Source organism: Microcaecilia unicolor, chromosome 4 (assembly GCF_901765095.1).
Source record: "Microcaecilia unicolor chromosome 4, aMicUni1.1, whole genome shotgun sequence".
NCBI lineage: Eukaryota > Metazoa > Chordata > Amphibia > Gymnophiona > Siphonopidae > Microcaecilia > Microcaecilia unicolor.
This window is the reverse complement of record NC_044034.1, coordinates 57,707,539-57,727,263: the sequence shown is the minus strand read 5'-3', so window position 1 is coordinate 57,727,263 and position 19,725 is coordinate 57,707,539. Positions and strand designations below refer to the sequence as shown.

The following is a 19,725-nucleotide window of genomic DNA, read 5'->3' as shown; positions in this document are numbered from 1 at the left end:
CCTCCCCTAGATGTCGGGGCTACGTGATCGATTACCATACTTTGTAAAACATCGACTGTATGATTATTTTGCATGCAATGCTGCACCAACAGGGCGCCCACATTTTGTGCTGTGATCTGTGACCGATGTTCTGTCATTCTGGCATGAAGTGATCTACTGGATTTCCCAATATAAACCTTGTTGCATGGACATAATATACAATGTAAGGGGTGTGGCAGGTGGTGTGATGTCTTAAATCATAAGACCGACCGTTTGTCTAAAGCAGGTAGTCTCCATAGTTAATCCACACGTTTTGCAATTTACTTTATGGCATTTGAAATGGCCAGCTGTTCACTCCGAAATCACCGCTTTGTCTTCAGGTAACTGCACCGGACATAGTAATTCCTTTAAATTCTTAGCACGTGAAAATGCTGTCCTCAAACGGTGTTGTGCGAACAGCGGATGAGATTTCATCACGTCCCAATGTTGCCTTATGATGCAAGCCACCACCTCTCCTCCTGGGGTGAACCACTTGACAAATGTCATAATTGGATCCACTTGCTCTTCCTGTCGTCTCTCTTGCAAAAGGAGGTCCCTGTTGTTATATTTCGCTCGAAGATATGCACATCTCAGTATCTTCTCTGGATATTTCCTCTGCTTTAAATTGGTGCAAAAATTCTTTGCATGGGTTTTGTAATCCAGGTCAGTGGTATGGATACGTCTAAAGCGAAGGAATTGTGAAAAGGGAAGGCCTGTAACGCCCTGGGGTGGCAACTACTATATTCCAGGATGGTGTTCCTGTCCGTTGATTTCGTGAATACTTTTGAAATGTGCGGTGAATCAAATGTATCTCCACATCACGGAAATGTATAGAGGTATTTGAAAAGGACAACGTGAACTGTATCCTAGAGTGGCATTGATTCGACCATGCTTGAAAGTCTTCCAACTCATTAGGGCTGCCGTGCCATAACATAAACACATCGTCGATATAGCGACGCCAGAGAAAAATCTTGGATTGGAATGGGGACTTCATTAACTACTATCCTCAAAGGCTGCCATAAATAAATTAGCCAATGTTGGTGCAAATGTTGCCCCCATGGCTACTCCAGACGTTTGCAAGGACAATTTATCACAAAATCGAAAAAAATTCTTACATAATGCCAATCTAGTCAGTTTGAAGAGAAACTCCGAGGGCACCTCTTGTGGTCTAGGTCGCATATCAAGTATATTGTTAATAACGTTCAGTAACTCATCTTGGGGGATCATGGTGTACAACGATTCTTTCATGAGGTACTTTGTCAAATGATTCCTTGCAGCAGTGGAGGGGGTGCTCTCTGCTCAGGGCAAAGGGTAACATTGAGCCTCCCTGCGTCTGAAGCAGGCTGCTCTCTGACATAATAGAAGACCCAGTTTTGCTCACATAGGTGTCCATTGGGTCAAGCACAGGAGCTTGCCGCCATTGAGAGGTCCGAGCCAAGGCTTTACCTGCACTTAGGCATTACTAAAAAAAATCTCAAGGAGAAAGCACAGCATGTTGGGTACAAGTGGCCATCTTGGATCCCGTCTTCCTACTATAATTTCTAAACTTAGCTTGGAATTTATGTTCTTATGAAAACAAAGGGTTTTCTAATGCTGACCTGTTAGTTCAGTGTTTTAGCTGTATAAGTGTAACCTGTTTAAGGAAATATTAGGTGATCCTAGTTTTCCTTCTGAAAGTTTCTAAGGTCTCTTGAAAACTGTTCTCACTTCAGTTTCATTTCTCTGACAGCTTTCCTGAATGTTTTCTGGTGAGTAATGGTTTTGTTGAATAAAGTTTGAAGGCCTTGTAAGTTCAATCTCTAACAAAATGCTGAAGGCTATTTAAGCATTTATCCACAAAGGACTCATATGAACCCCCAATACCTTACCTGACATGAATCATAATTCATTTGACAGATCCCTGTAGAAGCAATCCAAAGTGGTAATATCTTCATTTTTTTATTATAGGTTTTCCTTGTTTTCTTTGTCTACTTCAGTCACATTTTTTTGATTAATAATACAGTGCACTCCATTTAAGTGCACGTTGGATAAGCGCATGCTCTGTTTAACTGCATGCCATACTTCGGTCCCGTGTTTGGCGCCATCAGTTTCTATGGGGACAAACTTCGGTTTAGCACACCACTGATAAGTCCAAGATTCACTTATATGCACGGTTTAAGACCGCTCCTCTGTAGGAAAGACTCCGCATAAGCGTGTGCACGGAATATGGAAGCCGATTGGTGTGTGACAACCAACGAGATTTCAAATTTACGGCCCCTTTAACTGCCACAGGCAGAATAAGCAAAAGAATGTTGTTAGAATGTACACTGGAGTCGTCGTCGTCGTCGCAGCGGAACTGTAAGACTTTTAACATTAGCTGAACGAATAGAAGTTCTTAAAAAATGAGAAAACAAACAAAGTCAAGCATCTGTTGCTAAAGAATATGGTGTCAATCCCAATCAAATTTCACATGTCTTGAAGCAGAAAGATCAGCTTCTGGAAGACTGGCAAAACAATACAAATCTACACAGGAAACGTAAAAGGGCGGGAAAAGCTGAGGAGGTAGAAGATGCTCTTCTTCGGTGGTTTTCTTGTGTCAGGAACAGGCAGTTTCCTGTCAGTGGTCCACTGCTTATGGAGAAAGCTAACCAGCTAGCTGAAAGTCTTGGACTAACTGAATTCAAAGCCACTGTTGGATGTTGGAGGGAACATAGGCTCTCACGTCCAGCCAGTCAGGCAAGCTGGGAGGAGACACCAACCAGCTGGCCAACCTGCCGACACCCTCCCTTATGGGCCGACAGGGGCTGCTGCGAGTCGACTGCAGCCCCCTCCCCCGGTCACTGAAACAACGCTGCCCTGCAGACATCGAGCACCCACCCGCACCTCCAGTTGTGCCAGCTGATTGGACGCCCGCCCGCCCAAGGAGAAAGGGAGAACGGGAGAGAGGAGGCCCCGTGAGCGCTTCATGAGCCGGGGAGAACAGAAGAGGAGCACTCACTGGCTGAGACACGAGGAACCTATGACGCCGAGACCAGCCCCGCAGCACACGAATCGATCATCGCAGCTGGAGCAGCTCACCCCACGTGGGTTGTGGCCCGAGTCTCCTGCCTAAGAACATCCACTGGGGCACTGATCACAGGCAATTGATAGATCCCAGCTCAAGCGACCACTAACTGCTAGACGATTTCTCACCTACATAACATAGCTGTCTTTGCTCAGATTCCTACTTCCAACCACCAATACAGCTCTCAGAAATACGGAACCTCTGCACCATGGGGCAACACATCTGAACAACTACCCGTGAGTAAATTACCTATACTCAAACAATCACCTACACTCAATCAATAAACAAATATCCTGAAAATAAATAGACTCCAACAGTGTTCTGGCACTCCAAGGATCACCCAAATATACTGAAACTTCACAGTGAAGCAATACTCCAACAGGACCCAGAGCGACCACTGAACCCAATAGCCCACAGGCAAGCTGAATAAACGTAAAACACACAAGACTAGAATACCAACTTACATTCCAAAGACCAAAGTCCTATCACGCACCCTATCATACACGGCCACAAGCAGCCCAAAGTGATCTGCTACCACAATGAACATTGTCAAACTACTCCAAACAATCTACTCCGCAGCCCTGATCCACCTAACACTAACCACCCCTCTCGCAGATATCAACATCATACCCATACTACATAATCATCAAAGACTGACTAGATACACCACACCCCACCATAATGACAATAACCAAAACAAAAGAAGAGTACCTACATGCAGACAACCTCAACCAAAGGGAAAGAAAGGTCATAATAAATCCACACCATCAAAGAAACGACAACTGACAAAAATCCACATAACTCCGAACTCCGTGAAGGAGTGGCCTAGTGGTTAGGGTGGTGGACTTTGGTCCTGGGGAACTGAGGAACTGAGTTCAATTCCCACTTCAGGCAAGTCACTTAACCCTCCATTGCCCCGTGTAAGCCGGATTGAGCCTGCCATGAGTGGGAAAGCACGGGGTACAAATGTAACAAAAAAACAAAAACATAGAAGACCCATACCAAAAAATTCAATTGGGCTACATCAACGCCAGATCCGTAGTAAATAAAGCAATAACAATAACAGACTGGATCATGTCAGAAAACCTTGACCTACTTTTCATCAATGAAACCTGGATACATGATCAAAAGGACCCTATAATCCTAGACCTATGCCCTCCAGGATACAAAATCACTCACTGGACCAGAAAGGAAAAGAGAGGCGGAGGCTTAGCACTAATCTATCGATCCCACTTCATCACCGAAACCACTGCCGAGTCCATAACACCCCAACTTGAAATCGCCTCTATTAGAATCCACCACAAAACCCTGCTTGACCACCTAAACTGTGTCTTGTTTTATAGACCACCAGGGAACTGGAATGAAATTCAATCAGTCTTCATGGACTTCATATCAAACACTTGTGCAACCAACTCCAATATACTTGTATTAGGAGACATTAACCTTCACCTAGAAGACCCAAACTCTCTAAACGCACGAGAATGCAAGGATTTCCTCTGTCTTTGGGACCTTAAATGGACACACATGCAACTAACCCATGTCAAAGGGCACACACTCGACCTCATCTCATACAATCTACCCAAAGACCAGAACATAGGAATAAAAGAAATTAAATGGTCAGACCACTATAAACTAAACTTATCACTACACTGGCGGAAAAAGGGCTCCTACTTCATACAAGCACACACAACCTACAGCACAAGAGGCCAAATAGAAATATTCTGGCAACAGATATACAACAATGAATGGACAGCACAAACGGACACCATTCATTACCTCTCAGATTGGGATAAAAGATGCAGAATCATACTAGACGAAATAGCACCCATACTAACAAGAACCTCACGCAAGCACAACTCGATACCGTGGTACAACGAAGAACTGAAAAAACTAAAAACACAATCTAGGAAACTCGAACGAGCATGGAAAAAAAGAAAAGATACACATACATTCAACGCATGGAAACAACTGCAAAGAAAATACAAATACGTAATAAGACAAACCAAAAGGTAATATTACAAAACCAAAATAGGACCAGACTACAAAGACACGAAAAAAACTATACCAATTCGTGAACAAACTACTAGACATTACCTTGGTCACCACAACCAATACAGACATCCCATCTGCTGACAAACTTGCCAAATACTTCAACGAAAAAATTGCAAACCTACGCAACACGCTACCTCAGAACACCACCGATATTGAAAATTTAATCGATGGTATGGACCCAACCCATGGAGAATACCTAGCGGACCGAATCTGGTCAAATTTCGCTCCCCTCAGCGCGGAAACAGTCACCCAGGCAATTAATAGGTTCTCCAGTACTCACTGTAAATTGGATACCTGCTCCAGCTACCTAATAAAATCCGCTCCTCACCGCTACATAACAGACCTCACATCCCACCTAAATTACATGCTCCAACAAGGTCTGTTCCCTAAGGATAATGGCAACATCCTCGACTTGAACATCATGAACTCATGGGCGAATGCATTTCAACTAAAACTCAACACAGAAATAACACACTGTCTCATCTTGTCATCCCAATACAACACTTACAAATCCTCCAACCTAACTATCCCAGATTACACCCTCCCAATCTCAGACAGCTTGAAAATTCTCGGAGTTACAATCGACCGAAACCTCATGCTAGAGAACCAAGCGAAATCTACAACAAAGAAAATGTTCCACTCAATATGGAAACTCAAACGCATGAAACCTTACGTCCCGAGGGAAACATTTCGCAACATGATACAAACCATGGTACTAAGCCATGTAGACTATTGCAATGGAATCTATGCGGGATGCAAAGAACAAATCATAAAGAAACTTCAAACTGCCCAAAACACGGCAGCCAGGCTTATATTTGGAAAAACGCAGTTCAAAAGCGCTAGACCCCTCCAAGAACAACTGCACTGGCTCCCAATCAAAGAACGAATCACGTTCAAAATCTGCACTATGGTTCATAAAATTATCTACGGCGAAGCCCCGGGATACATGACACACCTCATAGACCTACCACCCAGAAACACAACAGGATTAGCATGAACATACTTAAATCTCCACTACCCAAGCTGCAAAGGACTCAAATACAAATCAACTTATGCATCTAGCTTCTCCTATATAAGCACAATTATGGAACACACTACCGAAGACCATGAAAACAACGTATAACCACCTGTTCAAAAAGGCATATCCCACCGACCCAACGTAAATGATTGAACAACTGCAACACAACTAAACCAAAGCTAGTACTGGACACAAATTAAACCTTCTTCTCTACGATTCCCTAATGTGTATGTAACACATGATCTTTATTCTACCACTACATCACTTTGTATTTGTTCATACCGGAACTGGCGATCGCCTTTACGGTACCATGTAAGCCACATTGAGCCTGCAATTAGGTGGGAAAATGTGGGATACAAATGTAACAAATAAATAAAATAAATAAATAAATAACCATTCTTCAATGAATACCAAACAGAAACATTTGTTAAGTTCTGCTTGTTACTCATTTCTCTCCTTTACCTCTGGGCTTCACAGTATCACTTTTGCACTTCCTTTTGTCATTAGCAGGAACTTGGACTTGTCCTTTCATTTTACTGTATTAGTTATTTTCTCTTCCATTTAAATCTTTGCTGTCCTGACTAATTTCTTTCTCAAGGCATGGGGTAAATAGAAAAGGTTCCTTATTGGCAAGAAGATGAATACTAAACATTGCTCACCTTAATTCAAAATACAGTGAAATTACTTTTTGCTCTTTTCTAAAGATATGGTATTCTGTAAGAAACAGCTGTTGCAACTCTTAAAAGCATGGGGGGATTAACCTGCCAGAACAGCATTTAAAACCCTAAACAAAGGCAAAAAGGGGTAGCCTGTGTGGAGCAATGGTTACAACCATAACTATCTTGCTGGGTGGACTGGATGGACCATTTTAGTTTTTGTCTGCCTTATTTACTATGTTAAACTGTTCAATATAAACTGGCTGTCAACTGGTGAAATTCACTTTCTTTATTAATCTGTTTGCATGAAATCACCCCATTTCCCAGTCCAACCTCATCATCTACGTCCCATGCAAGCCCCTTTCCACAGTATTTCTTCTCTCTTCGGCCCAGCATAGAGTGTGGATTTCATCCCCATCTAGCTGACAGATCCTGTGCCTACTTCCAGTCTGTCAGACATTGGCTTCCTGTATTCAGGGCAGCTAGAGCACATTGTCAACTGATGGCTGCCAGTCCTAGTGGTTATTGGAGCAACACAGCCACGCACCTCAGTGGAGTGCATTTGTGTGTTAGACTAGTGCACATATGCACATCTCACTGGTCATCGATAGACACCACTTCAAGTGACCTTAACATATTATATATAGAAGATAGATTCATTTTTCTATGAGAGATAAAGGAGATGATGCAAAGAAAATAAGAAACAGAGAGGAAAAATATATTGTTTTGTGCGTTTTCAGAAGAGCAGCATGCACTGCTAGATCAGAAGTGGCCCAGGTTCTGGACTCTTTTTCTTTAGAAGTTGCAGGGTGAGAGCATGTCATGTAAATGAACTAGTAGGTCCCAGTGGAATTTAGGCGTGAAGGAAGTTTCCCATCTTGATGTTTTCCACCTGCCCAGGCAATAATCCTGGGCAGAGTGGAAGTGGAAAGGGGAGTAACAAATACAAAATTAAGTGTGTATGGTTGTGGGCATGACATTCTTTAATTCTGAAGTTACTAAATTGTTCAGCATCAAACTCTGGTTTGGATAATTGGTTCACCAAAATGCATGTTGTCCTGGGAATGGGGGGGGGGGGGTGGTAGTTCTGAGTCTCACAGGGCACATGGGATCCCTCTGCCACAATCCACTTCAAGTCCATAGACACTTCCCATCTTCAGTTCTGCCATCTCCCTTACACAGGGCTTGACTTGTTCTGTTGACAGCACAGCACCTGTCAGCCTTGCATGACAGGCTATACACAAATTCTATACAAAGTGGAGAGACAGACCTTTGTATACAAACCATTAAACAAATTATAATTATTAACCCAAAGCTGTATACGAAAATGGGGGGGGGGGGGGGGGGGGGGAGTTCTATGCCCTCACTGAGGGTGGCTGTGCTGTTTATGCAGCCTCTGCAGCAGCTCCACTATCTACAGTAGTAGCTGCCATTGTCCTTGCAGCTCCTGCAGCAACTCTTTCTGCATACCAGTGATTTGCTGCAGGAGGTGGGGGCTCAGCTTGGGTGAGAGCAGGAGCTGGGCTTTCTGTAGTCTCTACGTCAATCTGTTTGTGCAGCGTTTGTGGGGGGGGGCATCCTCTACCTCCTCTTTCCCCTCCAGGGGGGGGGCATCCCTCCAAGGGTCCTCCTCTTCCTTCTACACCTCAGGGTGCGGGACTGGCACCTCCCAGTGCCTGGGGTCTTCAATGACCTCCTCTGTTCCCTCAGGAGCAGCCTAGTCCTGAGCTGTGGTGGCCTGCTCTTGCTTGTCTGGGCCTGTGGCGGGCTTCTGCTGCTCCTACTGGTCCAGGCCTAGGCCTCTGGCAGGCTAGTCTGGGCCTGTGGTGGGCTGCTCCTGCTCGTCCGGGGGTGTGGCTGGCTGCGACTTCTCCTGCTGATCCGAGGGTGTAGCTGGCTACTCCTGTGGGGCCACAGGTTCAGCTGGAGGGTGCCCTGTGTATGAAAAAGGTTGCAGTTGAGATCAGGACATCCTACATGGCTTGCACTGAGGTGTAGCTGGCTGACAGGAGCCAGGGACAGGGAAAACTGTGGGCAGTTGTTACCTGAGGGACGTGTGAAGTGTGGCACCAATGAGATGAAATAGCAGGAAACCCTGGAAGGTGGTAATGGGTATGCAGAATGGATTAGACCTATGCTGTTATGGATGGGGTGAATGTTTACATTGTTGACAGGGATGTGAATATTTGTGCATGCCCGTGCATATGTGTCCTACAGCTGGCTGGGAGAAGGCAGGGGGGCCCTGTATTGGTGGCTGATCCTTCTGGCCACCTCTACTGGGCCCCTGGAATGTAGCTGTTTTTAAAGATGGTGGGAAGGGGAGGCTTGGGTGCATTTATGTGTGCGGGAGCCATGCTAGCTGTTTTAGGGGCTGACCTGGTGGGGGCACATCAGCCCATAACTTAGCACAATACTTTGGTGTGTCCAAGGGGGAAAGGAGTGTACACACAGGTGGGGGTTCCCATGGCAGTAGCTGGGGGACACACTGTAATGTGGAGCCTATTGGAGGCCCCCAGCCTGGCCCTTGAAGGACAGCATATGGCTCTTTGGAGCTGACAGTGGTCTATCTAATGAGTGTGAGTTCAGGCCATGAAAGGGATGCTGTGAAGGCCATCTGGGGTAAGTGTACTGTACTCCTTGTTCAGCTTTTTGTCATCTGCATCTTTGGTGTAGGGGTTAGGGCAGTAGTAGCTGAATACAGGGGTTGTGGGTTCAAGTCCCACTGCAGAGGTTGGGGTAGAGTCCCACTGCAGAGGTTGGGGTAGAGGTTGCAGTGTGCTTGGTAGTTGTGTGTACCACGCAGAGCCCTTTGGTTTTGGTAGCTGGTGGTGGGTGAGCAATGGATTCCCCCTACCCCCCATTCCTTTCAGTGTCATAGGTTGGGGTATTGGGTGCAAAATATATGGGGTCGTGGGCACAATCTAAGAAGGGTAGCTGCATTCTCATCCCTTGTTCTGGGACAAAGGTGTTATTGGGGTGCTCTGATTGTGGTACTTACATAATACCTGGGGGTGCTTTCGCATGTACCAGATCAAGATGGGGTTCTCCCTCCAGAGGCGCCGATTCTGGCACCAGAGCAACTCCAGATCCCGGTGTATGCCGAGCTGCCTGCAAAACACAAGTTGGCTGAGATGGGGTTCAGGTGATGGGCCTTCTTACCTTCACATACATTATTCTATTTTCAGGCAAGTTATGCAATGCTGCTTACATAGGCTGTGACAGATGGCAACAGGCAGAAGGGATGGGCGCTGCTGGGGGTTATCTGTTACACAGACACAGGTGATATGTAAGCTGAGGTACCATGGGTACAGAGAGTGACATGGTGATCTTTCTGTGCAGCATGTGTAGTATTGCAGCAGTGTGGGGATGGACAATACAGTAAAGCTGGTGTTCCTTTGGGCATCTGCATGTACTTTAGGAAGCTGCTGCCAATATTCCCATCACTTTGTGGCTAGGGGCCAGGATAAAGGGAAGGGGTACAGGTCTGTGCGGTCCCTCATTATAGCTTTGCTTGGTTGGTGGAAGGGGTAGCCCTCATAATTTCTAGACATTGGATATGGTGTGCATTCTAATTTCAGCAATTAATGTTTTCTATTTTTGTTCTCCATTCTGTATTTGGACTAGTAGTGCAAAGGCATTTTGGTCAAAGAATGATCTGCTTAGACATATATGCCTCATTTTGCATAGTGTTTTCTTTCATAGCTGGTTAATATGGGAAGAGAAGGTGAGTGAAGAATCAAGCATGACCCCCCTAGTACTCTGGTTTCAGAATCAACTGTAAAGCTTTGACCACTGGACAAAGATATTGATGATGGGAAATCAACTTCCTGATTTCGGAACCACAGGACCATGGTTTTTTTTGCACATTCAATTTCAGTTTGTTGGTCAGAGCACAGGTGTTAATAGCAGTCATGCCATTCGCTACAGACTGAGTTGTATCTTTGTTCGATAATTCATGGGATAGACGTTGTGGGTCTACCCAGATGTTGCAAAATAACACGAGAAAGGAAAAATATGTTTTTAACTTTGAGATAGGAGACTTGGGCAGTTGGAGCCTTTTTTTGCGTAGATGCCCCTATAAAAAGCTCATAAAATAATCTCAGGTGTATCTCCTTTGAACCTGAATGGTAGAAATTCTTGTCAGTTGTTCAAAATTTCCTCTGTGTCACATGTAAAAGCCTCAGCAATGAGGAGGCACATTCATTGGGTCCGGGGAGGGGTAATTTGTATTGTGTTTGGCACTCCCAGTCACTTTAGTGCCTGTGGTGTTAATGGAAGCTTCAGGGAATGGGAAGAGGATTAGGGCGATTACATTTTTGAAACCGACTGCTCATGTTAATGCCTTTTCCCAATTCTGTTTTAGGTTTTCCTTATTTAATTCTCTCCATTATTTTTTCTCCCCTATAGCACTGTATTTGTTTAATTGCAAAGTGTGAGTTCTGTATGTAATTATCTTTGCTGTATATATAGATATGTAGTTATGGTTGTAACCATTGCTCCAAACAGACTACCCCTCCATGTCAAATATCGGCACTTATACATCTAGAATATATAGACAGTGGAACACCCCATCTCTGCCCTTTTATCTGCACTTAAAAAATTATACTTGTATTGGGGTACATATATATTATACATTCACATGCCAAAAATGAACCTAAACTGGTACTTAGACATCCAGCACAGTGCCGAACATCTAAGTGACATTTGACAACTGGATCCATGGCCTTTAGAAAGGAATCAGCTATGAAGTTAAGAAGAGGTTAAATAGTAAAAAGTATGTACAAGAAATGTTAATGTATGGTATTGCTGGTCTGCTTATTAACCTATTTTTCTTCCTTATTAAAAGAAGAATATTTTTGACATTTATAATTTTTAAATGATGATTCTTCCTTTCTCCACAGTTGTTCAGAAAGGCCCTGGTTAAAATGTTTGAAGCCAAAGGATTAGACTGTGTTTTCCTTGAGACAAATATGGATATGAAGAAGCGATATCATATGTTGTACGAGTGCATCCCTCTCCCAAAAGAAGTGGGGGATATGGCTCCCATCTATTTTAAGGTATTTATCATTTTGATCACAGCTGGCTCTATTTCCCTACAGTTTTGCTGTTACATTGAACAAAGTTGTTTCCCTCAGTGCACATCACTTTCATTTCACATCCTAGCATGAAAGGCAGCATGAAAAAAAACAAGCCAGACAAAATAAATAAATAAAAATAAATAGCAATTTCAATAGAATGATACCTTTCAGGGAAACCATGCTATACGTTCCAGAACTTATGTTCGTAGCCTGTGATCCACATTAACTTTCAGTTGGTAAATGTCAGGCTGAAGACTCTTCTCTTTTTTTTTTAAATCTTGTTTTTTTTATTGAGGGGGAGGAGAAAGGAGTAGTTTGAAAGAACCCAACATGGAAAAAAATAACCTTCATTCAAAGATATGGTCATCCATACTTTGCAGTAGCTTAGTTAGTGATACAGATTCCTTGTGCCACACACTTTGATTAACTTGGAAAAACATATCTTTGTATCTGGTAACCATGGAAATGCTCATATTCGACAGCTGGAAAAATAATACCTAATTCTATTATAATTTTAGCTATTAATTTGCAGTCAGTGAAGGCTAGTAAGACAGTTTTAGATGTTTTTATGGCAATATTGTACTGAGATAATGGAATAATTCAGCCTCTTTTAGTGACCTTTATATCCCATAAGACTGGTAAAATGCAGCTAGATAAGTAACCTCTTTAATTTTGGAAAGACGTGTGAAAATGAAATTGCTTGAGAAACTTGGCAATTAGCAGTCACGTATCCCCTACTAAAGCATGTGTGCACATCATAAAACAAATGCAGAGAAATAGTTGTGCAAACTATACTCTGCTTTGTAACAAAATTAACACATGATAAAAAGTAGACAAATTCAGAAATTTACAGAAAAGAGCTAAATTTGTTTATTTATTCGTGACTTGATATACCGCCTTAATTGACGAACAGAGCAAAGTGGTTAACAAATACAAAACTAAATTTAAAAGAGTAGAAAAAGAACTCTAATATACAATAGAAAAGAAATACAATCAACCAGAAGATAGCAGTTTAAAACTTATCATACTCTCATCACTTTCTCTCCCAGGCAATAGATTGGAAATATTGTACCGTACCTACTATATCAAAAGCGGTCATGACCTTGCATTTATTAAGTATAATCTCTGTTGTTTTAATAAGACTACTATTGAACCTCCTTAGTAATAGTAGCAATCCTTCTGAACACCTTGTTAAGTTATTGGTCCATCTAATACCCAATTTCCCATGTATATAAGTAACATTTTAATCTTTCCCATTGGAGTCTTTGTACATTGCCTATACAAGTCTAAAGTTTTGTCATTTAAGGAGTAATTCTATAAAGGGACACACACTGTTTTGGAGGAATTTTAAACATTTACATGCAGACATGGCAATGTATGTGCTTAAATGACTGTGTATGGAATACTTACTAGTTGAAAAGTACATGCCATGACATGGTGGTGTGTACTTTGCCACCTCAAAAGCTCCCAGGAATATGTTTGTACAGTGTACATCAAAGTATTTTTGCATGCTTATATGTGCATATTCAGTCATGTATTTTCAGTGTTCCATTTTCTGTATTCAAAACATGCTTTACAGGTAGAAAAAGCTTACTCTCCAGAAGTGCAATTGCAAAATTGTCCAAACACATGTATTTTCAGGCTTTCATATTTTTGGCCTAATCCATAAATATGAGTGGAGTGGAGCAGTGGCCTAGTGGTTAGGGTGGTGGACTTTGGTCCTGAGGAACTGAGTTCAATTCCCACTTCAGGCACAGGCAGCTCCTTGTGACTCTGGGCATGTCACTTAACCCTCCATTGCCCCATGTAAGCCGCATTGAGCCTGCCATGAGTGGGAAAGTGCGGGGTACAAATGTAACAAAAAAAATATGCTAAATTTTATGTACAGTTTCTGCTGTATGTTGGAAAAAATACATTGCTACAAAAAATGAAGACATATATCTTACAAGACCTGAGACAATTAATTACAATTAAGGCTTCTGATTTTAGGTTTTAATCTATAAACTGATTGCAGAATCCATTTACTATAGTTGCATTCTATAAAACTTGTAATATGAGTTTGGCTATTGGATTTTTTTTTTCAAAGTAAGCACAATTGAATAAACCAAATATGGGAGCTAGCTGGTATTACATTGCTATTGCTATAGCCTGTCTTTTTCAATTTGGGTAAAGCCACAAAAAGAGAGAGTTAAGGGCTAGTTTGCATTTCTATATACTTGGCACAATCGGCAATACCATGTAACATCGTCTAAAGGTCTTTTTACATGCATAAATGGGCTTCTATAAAATCAACGAAGGGGACGGGGTTCCAGGTATAAAAGTACATGATATGAAGGCACATACTTTTTACTTGACCTATTTATAGGTGTGTTTTATGGTGGAGATTAGGTAGAGTATAGATACTGTCAGAACTTACACATTGTAATGCTAAAATTTCCAGCAAGCGTATTGAGCACGGGGTGCTGAATTTGTGACTCCAGCAATAACTAAAAAAAAAAAAAAATCAGGAGAGAAGTCCACCACACTTTTTATCAGTGTATAGATGCATTCTAAACAAGTCACAAAGCTGACTGGGTCCCTCTTCCCATTTTCTTTCACACTTGTGGTGAAATAGTAACACGTCAATATACTTCTCACATGGGTACAGTACCCAAAAGACAGTCACACAAGATTCCTCTTCACATAAATTAAACCTTTAATACTTTTATCTTCCACCTTCTTGTACATGTGGACAACTTTCCCAGCAGGCAGTGTGTATGCAAATTAGCTATTCACTGACTGAAACAAGTGCACATGCAAATTACACAACCTTCTTCTGTAGGACAGCTCACATCAGCAGTCACTTCTGCTAGAGCTGCTGAGCTTGATAATGCTTTTATCTTAAGTCTCTTGCTCTCAACAAAAGAACTTAAATAAAAGTATTGGGGGGTTCTCTTTTCCAAAAAATGTTTTAAAGCAATGCTGGCTCCTTCTCTCGGCCTTTAACAGCCACCACCCCACACATACTCTCCAAGCATTCTCAAGCACCATTCTCCACTCCCTGCTGTTATTAATCGAAACCAAATGCCAACCTGTTCATCCTACTGGCCTTTGCTTTCAGTTCAGTCTTTGAGTTCAAAGAAAAACAGTACCTTGGAATCTTCCCCTTTCATTGGTTCCAAACATCCAGTCCATAGTCCTCTTAGGTCCTAGGCCGAGGCTCTAATTTTTCTTTTCACTCCTCCCCTCTCTTATTCTAGGGAAGTTTATATATGTTCTAGGGTAGCTAAGCTTTCCCCTCCCTCTCACAGCCTTAGAACCAAGGAGGTTTAATAAACAGGAGTGGAAGTGAGCGTGTCTAGTCCACTGTAATAAGCAAGGAAGCCAATTAGAACTGTCTAAGTTTCCCCTTCCTAGCATCCGTCATCTCCGCTCACTCAAAACAAAGCAAGCAAACCTATCAGCTGCTGCATCCACATTGTCGGTTTTTTTTTATTATTGGGCCATCTGTAACAAGTCTAAAGCTGTTTCAGTTGAATAGGCAGTGCCTTAAAAGGTGGAGGACAAAAGTTTTGTTTTGTTTTTTACTTATTTTAATTAATTTGAAAGCTTCCTATATGTAGATTTAAATATAATGAAATAACAATTGAATATCACTAAAACAGATTAAAAAATTATTATAGCTGGTAGAAACAGCAATTTAAAACTCTGTGTTTTGTGCTCATTTTTCTACACTAAAAACTAAATAAAAACACTGTATACAATACAGATGGCCAAATTTCATTGAGGATATCCTGTTTCCTGATGGGTTAATCTTAAATGTTGTTGTAATCTGCCTTGAGAAGCCTGATGTTATAAAGATGATGGACTATATTGAAATTAAATGGAAGTAGAATTAAACTCTTCTTTCATTGGGGTACATGGAATCACATCTTCTTCTGTTTTGTAGAAGTTTAACTTTTAGATACACAAATGGATTATTCTGTTGTTTAAGCATGTTTCATGGACAAGTGGTTTATAAGTCAAAATAATAAAAAATATTTTCTGTCAAACAGATCTCTCATTTGTTGAAACATAACTAAATGGACTGTAAGCCCCTAAAGCAGTCCATTGATTTTCTTATATTTTGTTCTTGTGATGGCTCATACTGTGCCAAAACTGGAAATACAGTGAGACAGAATAATAGAATTTAGTAACATCCAAAACTTATTTTTTATGTTTTAATCATCTTTATTAAAAGCAAAACATGTTGGTTTATTAATAGGAGATGAAGTAATGTCATGATCAAGTATCAGCATTGGTTTACAACATAGACAATGAAAAGCTGAACCAGATGGTCTTCTAATAGTAAATTATTTAAAAAGATTTAGAGTAATTTCATATTTTATTTTTCTGCGACTTGCATCACTGTGTCCCTTCTTTTAATATGAGAATATAGATTTTTAAAAATGAGGCCCAGTATTAAAAGGATTTATGCTTTGAGAATTATCCAGTCATATAATGAGACTACTGCTATGGGGGCAGGCGCCATTTTGGAGGAGGTGCCAACCCAGGTAGCAGCAGAGAGGGACTGCTGCTTCCCTAGCTGACATAACCCTTATTCAGACCCCCTTAGCTGGGGAGATGGTGGGGTGGACTGTCTGTGATGGGAGTGACCTTTTCTGTTGGGTGGATTAGGGGGCTTGTGAGGGTTTCTGGTTTGGGGAGAGCAGGGTCTTGTGTCGGGCCTCACTGTTGTTGTTGGGGGCTGACTTGAGAGGGGTATCAGGGGGCCAGGAAGTTTGCTGCATCACGTGAACCACCATGACAACTGTGCTACCAGACTGCCAGCAGTGTAGCCGCACTTACCAACTCCTCTTGAGGTGATAGTAAGTTGAGCTGTATTAATGGCAGTCATGACAGCTAGCATTTGGTTCAAACCCAGTTGCTAGTTAGCACAGTTGGCCACAGTTCCACTCATCCATGACACGCTTAAGATCCCATCCACTCTTGCATTAGGCAGCTAATGCAGGGGGTTTTAGTGTAATGGTTCTCTTTTTATTGCAGTAGATAGTAGGGTAGGCTCAGACTGAAAACTCCATGTTAGCTGGTTAACACAGCTTATTAAAAGGTCTCCTTAGTAACTACATTCAAGTTAACAATACATCTGTAGCATAGGATTGTTAGAACTGGTAGGCCCTTGTAAAACAGATTTATTAATAAACACCTAAGGCTGCATTTTTTGTATTTTTTGCTATAGAATGGGTTAGTTTTAGTTTTACATCATATAATGCTTTTACAGAAAGCTATTATGGAGTCCGATGAAGAATGGTCTATGAATAAGAAGTTGATCGATCTATCTTCACGTGATATACGAAAATCTGTAAGTACCTTGTTCTTAATGTGTGTTTACAATCAGTGTTACAAAAGGTAAGCTTGGAATTGACATCTTTCTAAACCTGAGATAAAAATTAATTACAAATTTAGTTAACAGTTGGTGTCATTCTGATTGTTAAAAACTCAAAAATAACATGTGTCCACTTTTGCTGTTTTTAAAGTCAACATTGCTGTTGGACAGCTTCATTTCTCTGTTGTACAAGGACCTCAAGCATCTAAAACAGCAAGTGTCCTCATGAAATTGCCCATATTTGGTTCTGTCAAAAATGTCTTTATGGTGCTTTCTTCCACCAGTTTCAACAAAATATTTAGCTTGATAACTTTTCACGGTACACAACCCTGAAACGATCATGTTTTGAGCCTCCTGCCATTCATCAGAGTGTGTACGCTTCCAGCGTATGCTTTAATTTGATCAAAAAACAACTTCCATTTCTTCAACTTGTCTTTGTTCATCCCACTGATTCTCTAGAGGAGTAGTAGCACTACTGATAATAGAGGTTGCCAGTTAAAATACCAACTTGGAAGACCAGACCACATATGTTTATTGATATCCCACTATAAGTTTAAAAATAGGGGTCAATGGTTCAGCATTCACATTGTGGCCCTTGTGAGTACCTGTTTGGCAAGGTGTGGACCAGGGAAATGAATGATCCACCTAGCTTAACATTTTTCTTCTTGGTCAAAAACTATGCCATGAACCAAATCCAGTATACGCTGAGGTTGCTTTAGACCTCACCCTCACTTTTAAAAAAACATTTGTCGAACTCATCTGTTTAACTAAACGTGTAACAACCTGATCTCAAATTTGGCCAGAACAAACTATGGTGTATCTGTGAAAACCTTGAGTATATGTGCTCTGGCGCTCTGTTACTCCATGGTGCAGTCTGGGCAGAATCTACATATGTTCATTTGGTGGACACACATATATATATATATATATATATGTATTTTTCAGGCACATTCTATATATAGTGCCTGAAAAATTGTCGTCAAAAATGTTTCTGCCTAGGCGTATTCTGTAAACCGCGCCTAGATTTAGGTGCAGTTTATAAAATACACCTAGGCAGATTTATATAATATTCCTAGCTGCCATGCCTGCACCTAACTCTAGGCATGTCCATTTATGCCAAATGAAACTTGGTGTAAATACCAGCACCTATAACCCTGTGCCCATTCCATATTCATAGTCATACCCTCTTTTTGGCAGTGTGCATTAGAATTTACGTGCACCACTTTGTAAGCAAATTATGCACGTAAATTTTTAATTAATGCCACTTAGTGTCTATAATTGCTTGTTGATTAGCAATTATTGGCACTGATTGGCTTGTTAATTAAATTCTGCGTGCAAATCCAGAATACAACGGATTTGCATGCGTAATTTTGGTCGTGCTATATAGAATCTGGGGAATAATGCGGAGGGACTGTCTTCTCTGTATGGTGTACAGCGCTGCATATGCCTTGTAGCGCTATAGAAATGATAAGTAGATAGATAGATCATTAATGGTACTCTGCAACCTACTAATACTCAGTGGCTACAAGTGCTGAGAAATATTGCCCCCACCAAGCCATCATCGTTGATGTACCACAGCTGGTTTACTTGTTTAGATCTAAGAAAGCTCGGAGCTTTTTTTTCAGCATGACATTTACAAGCCCCCCCTCCAAAATGCATTCTATTAGGAAATCCAACCTTGGTTCACCTTGTAGACCTAGACCTGACTGTAGACAGTCTGTGTCACAAGAGAATGTCGACCATGAGCACATGCAACTGGACTTGTACAAGATCTGGCGAGTCAACAACTTGGTTTTGACCTTCCATATCGATTATGGTTGGGTTGAACTGTGGCCATTGTGCATTTGATGAATGGCACCAAGGCTTCAGAGGCGATCCACATTGCCCCTGTGGGGTGAATCAGACAATTGAATATGTTGTCAATACATGTCCACTCACAGATCTACCTAGTGGTATTAAGGTTTTGTAAACTGCATCTACTACCAACAGTAGATCAGGTCAGGTGTATTCAGATGGAAAAATGAGCTGTGTTAGATAGGAGATAGACAGATATAGAACATCAGGATGGTAAATCAACCATGCAGCCTAAGGAATAAAATGTACCACAAAGCTCTCGTTCCTCCTATGACACAGACCAGCTGCAACAAACATTTTCAAGAACAATGGAACAAAAGTATATAAGATTCCTACCCCTGACAATACCTGGCAGAAAAAATGAAAGGAAATTGCTTTAGAAAAGACTTTCTCACTCTGTCTGTCTTGGTATATGGATAGATGTACATATCTATGTCTGTATATCAAGAGATACTCATCTATACATCTGTTGATGCGTATATGATAGATATAACTATAAACCTGAATTATATGATTATGAATCTCAAATAGCAACGAAGATATTATGCGCACTAGTAAGCATGAAAGCAGGACACTGGGGGAAAGAGGCCTCTCACCATACATGTGTGCTTTTAATAAAATCATCAAAAACAGTGAACGAA

The 19,725-nt window shown here is 41.5% G+C and overlaps 1 protein-coding gene across 2 annotated transcripts in view; it reads left to right on the top strand.

The window, feature by feature from the left end:
* CWF19L2 (CWF19 like cell cycle control factor 2) overlaps positions 1–19,725 on the top strand; it is a 346,427-nt gene that overhangs the window by 308,163 nt on the left and 18,539 nt on the right. For both annotated transcript variants that reach the window (XM_030200257.1, XM_030200256.1), the window contains exons 16-17: positions 11,689–11,844; positions 17,126–17,206. In XM_030200257.1, the coding sequence (XP_030056117.1) occupies positions 11,689–11,844; positions 17,126–17,206 (237 nt within the window). The remainder of the gene's footprint in view (positions 1–11,688; positions 11,845–17,125; positions 17,207–19,725) is intronic.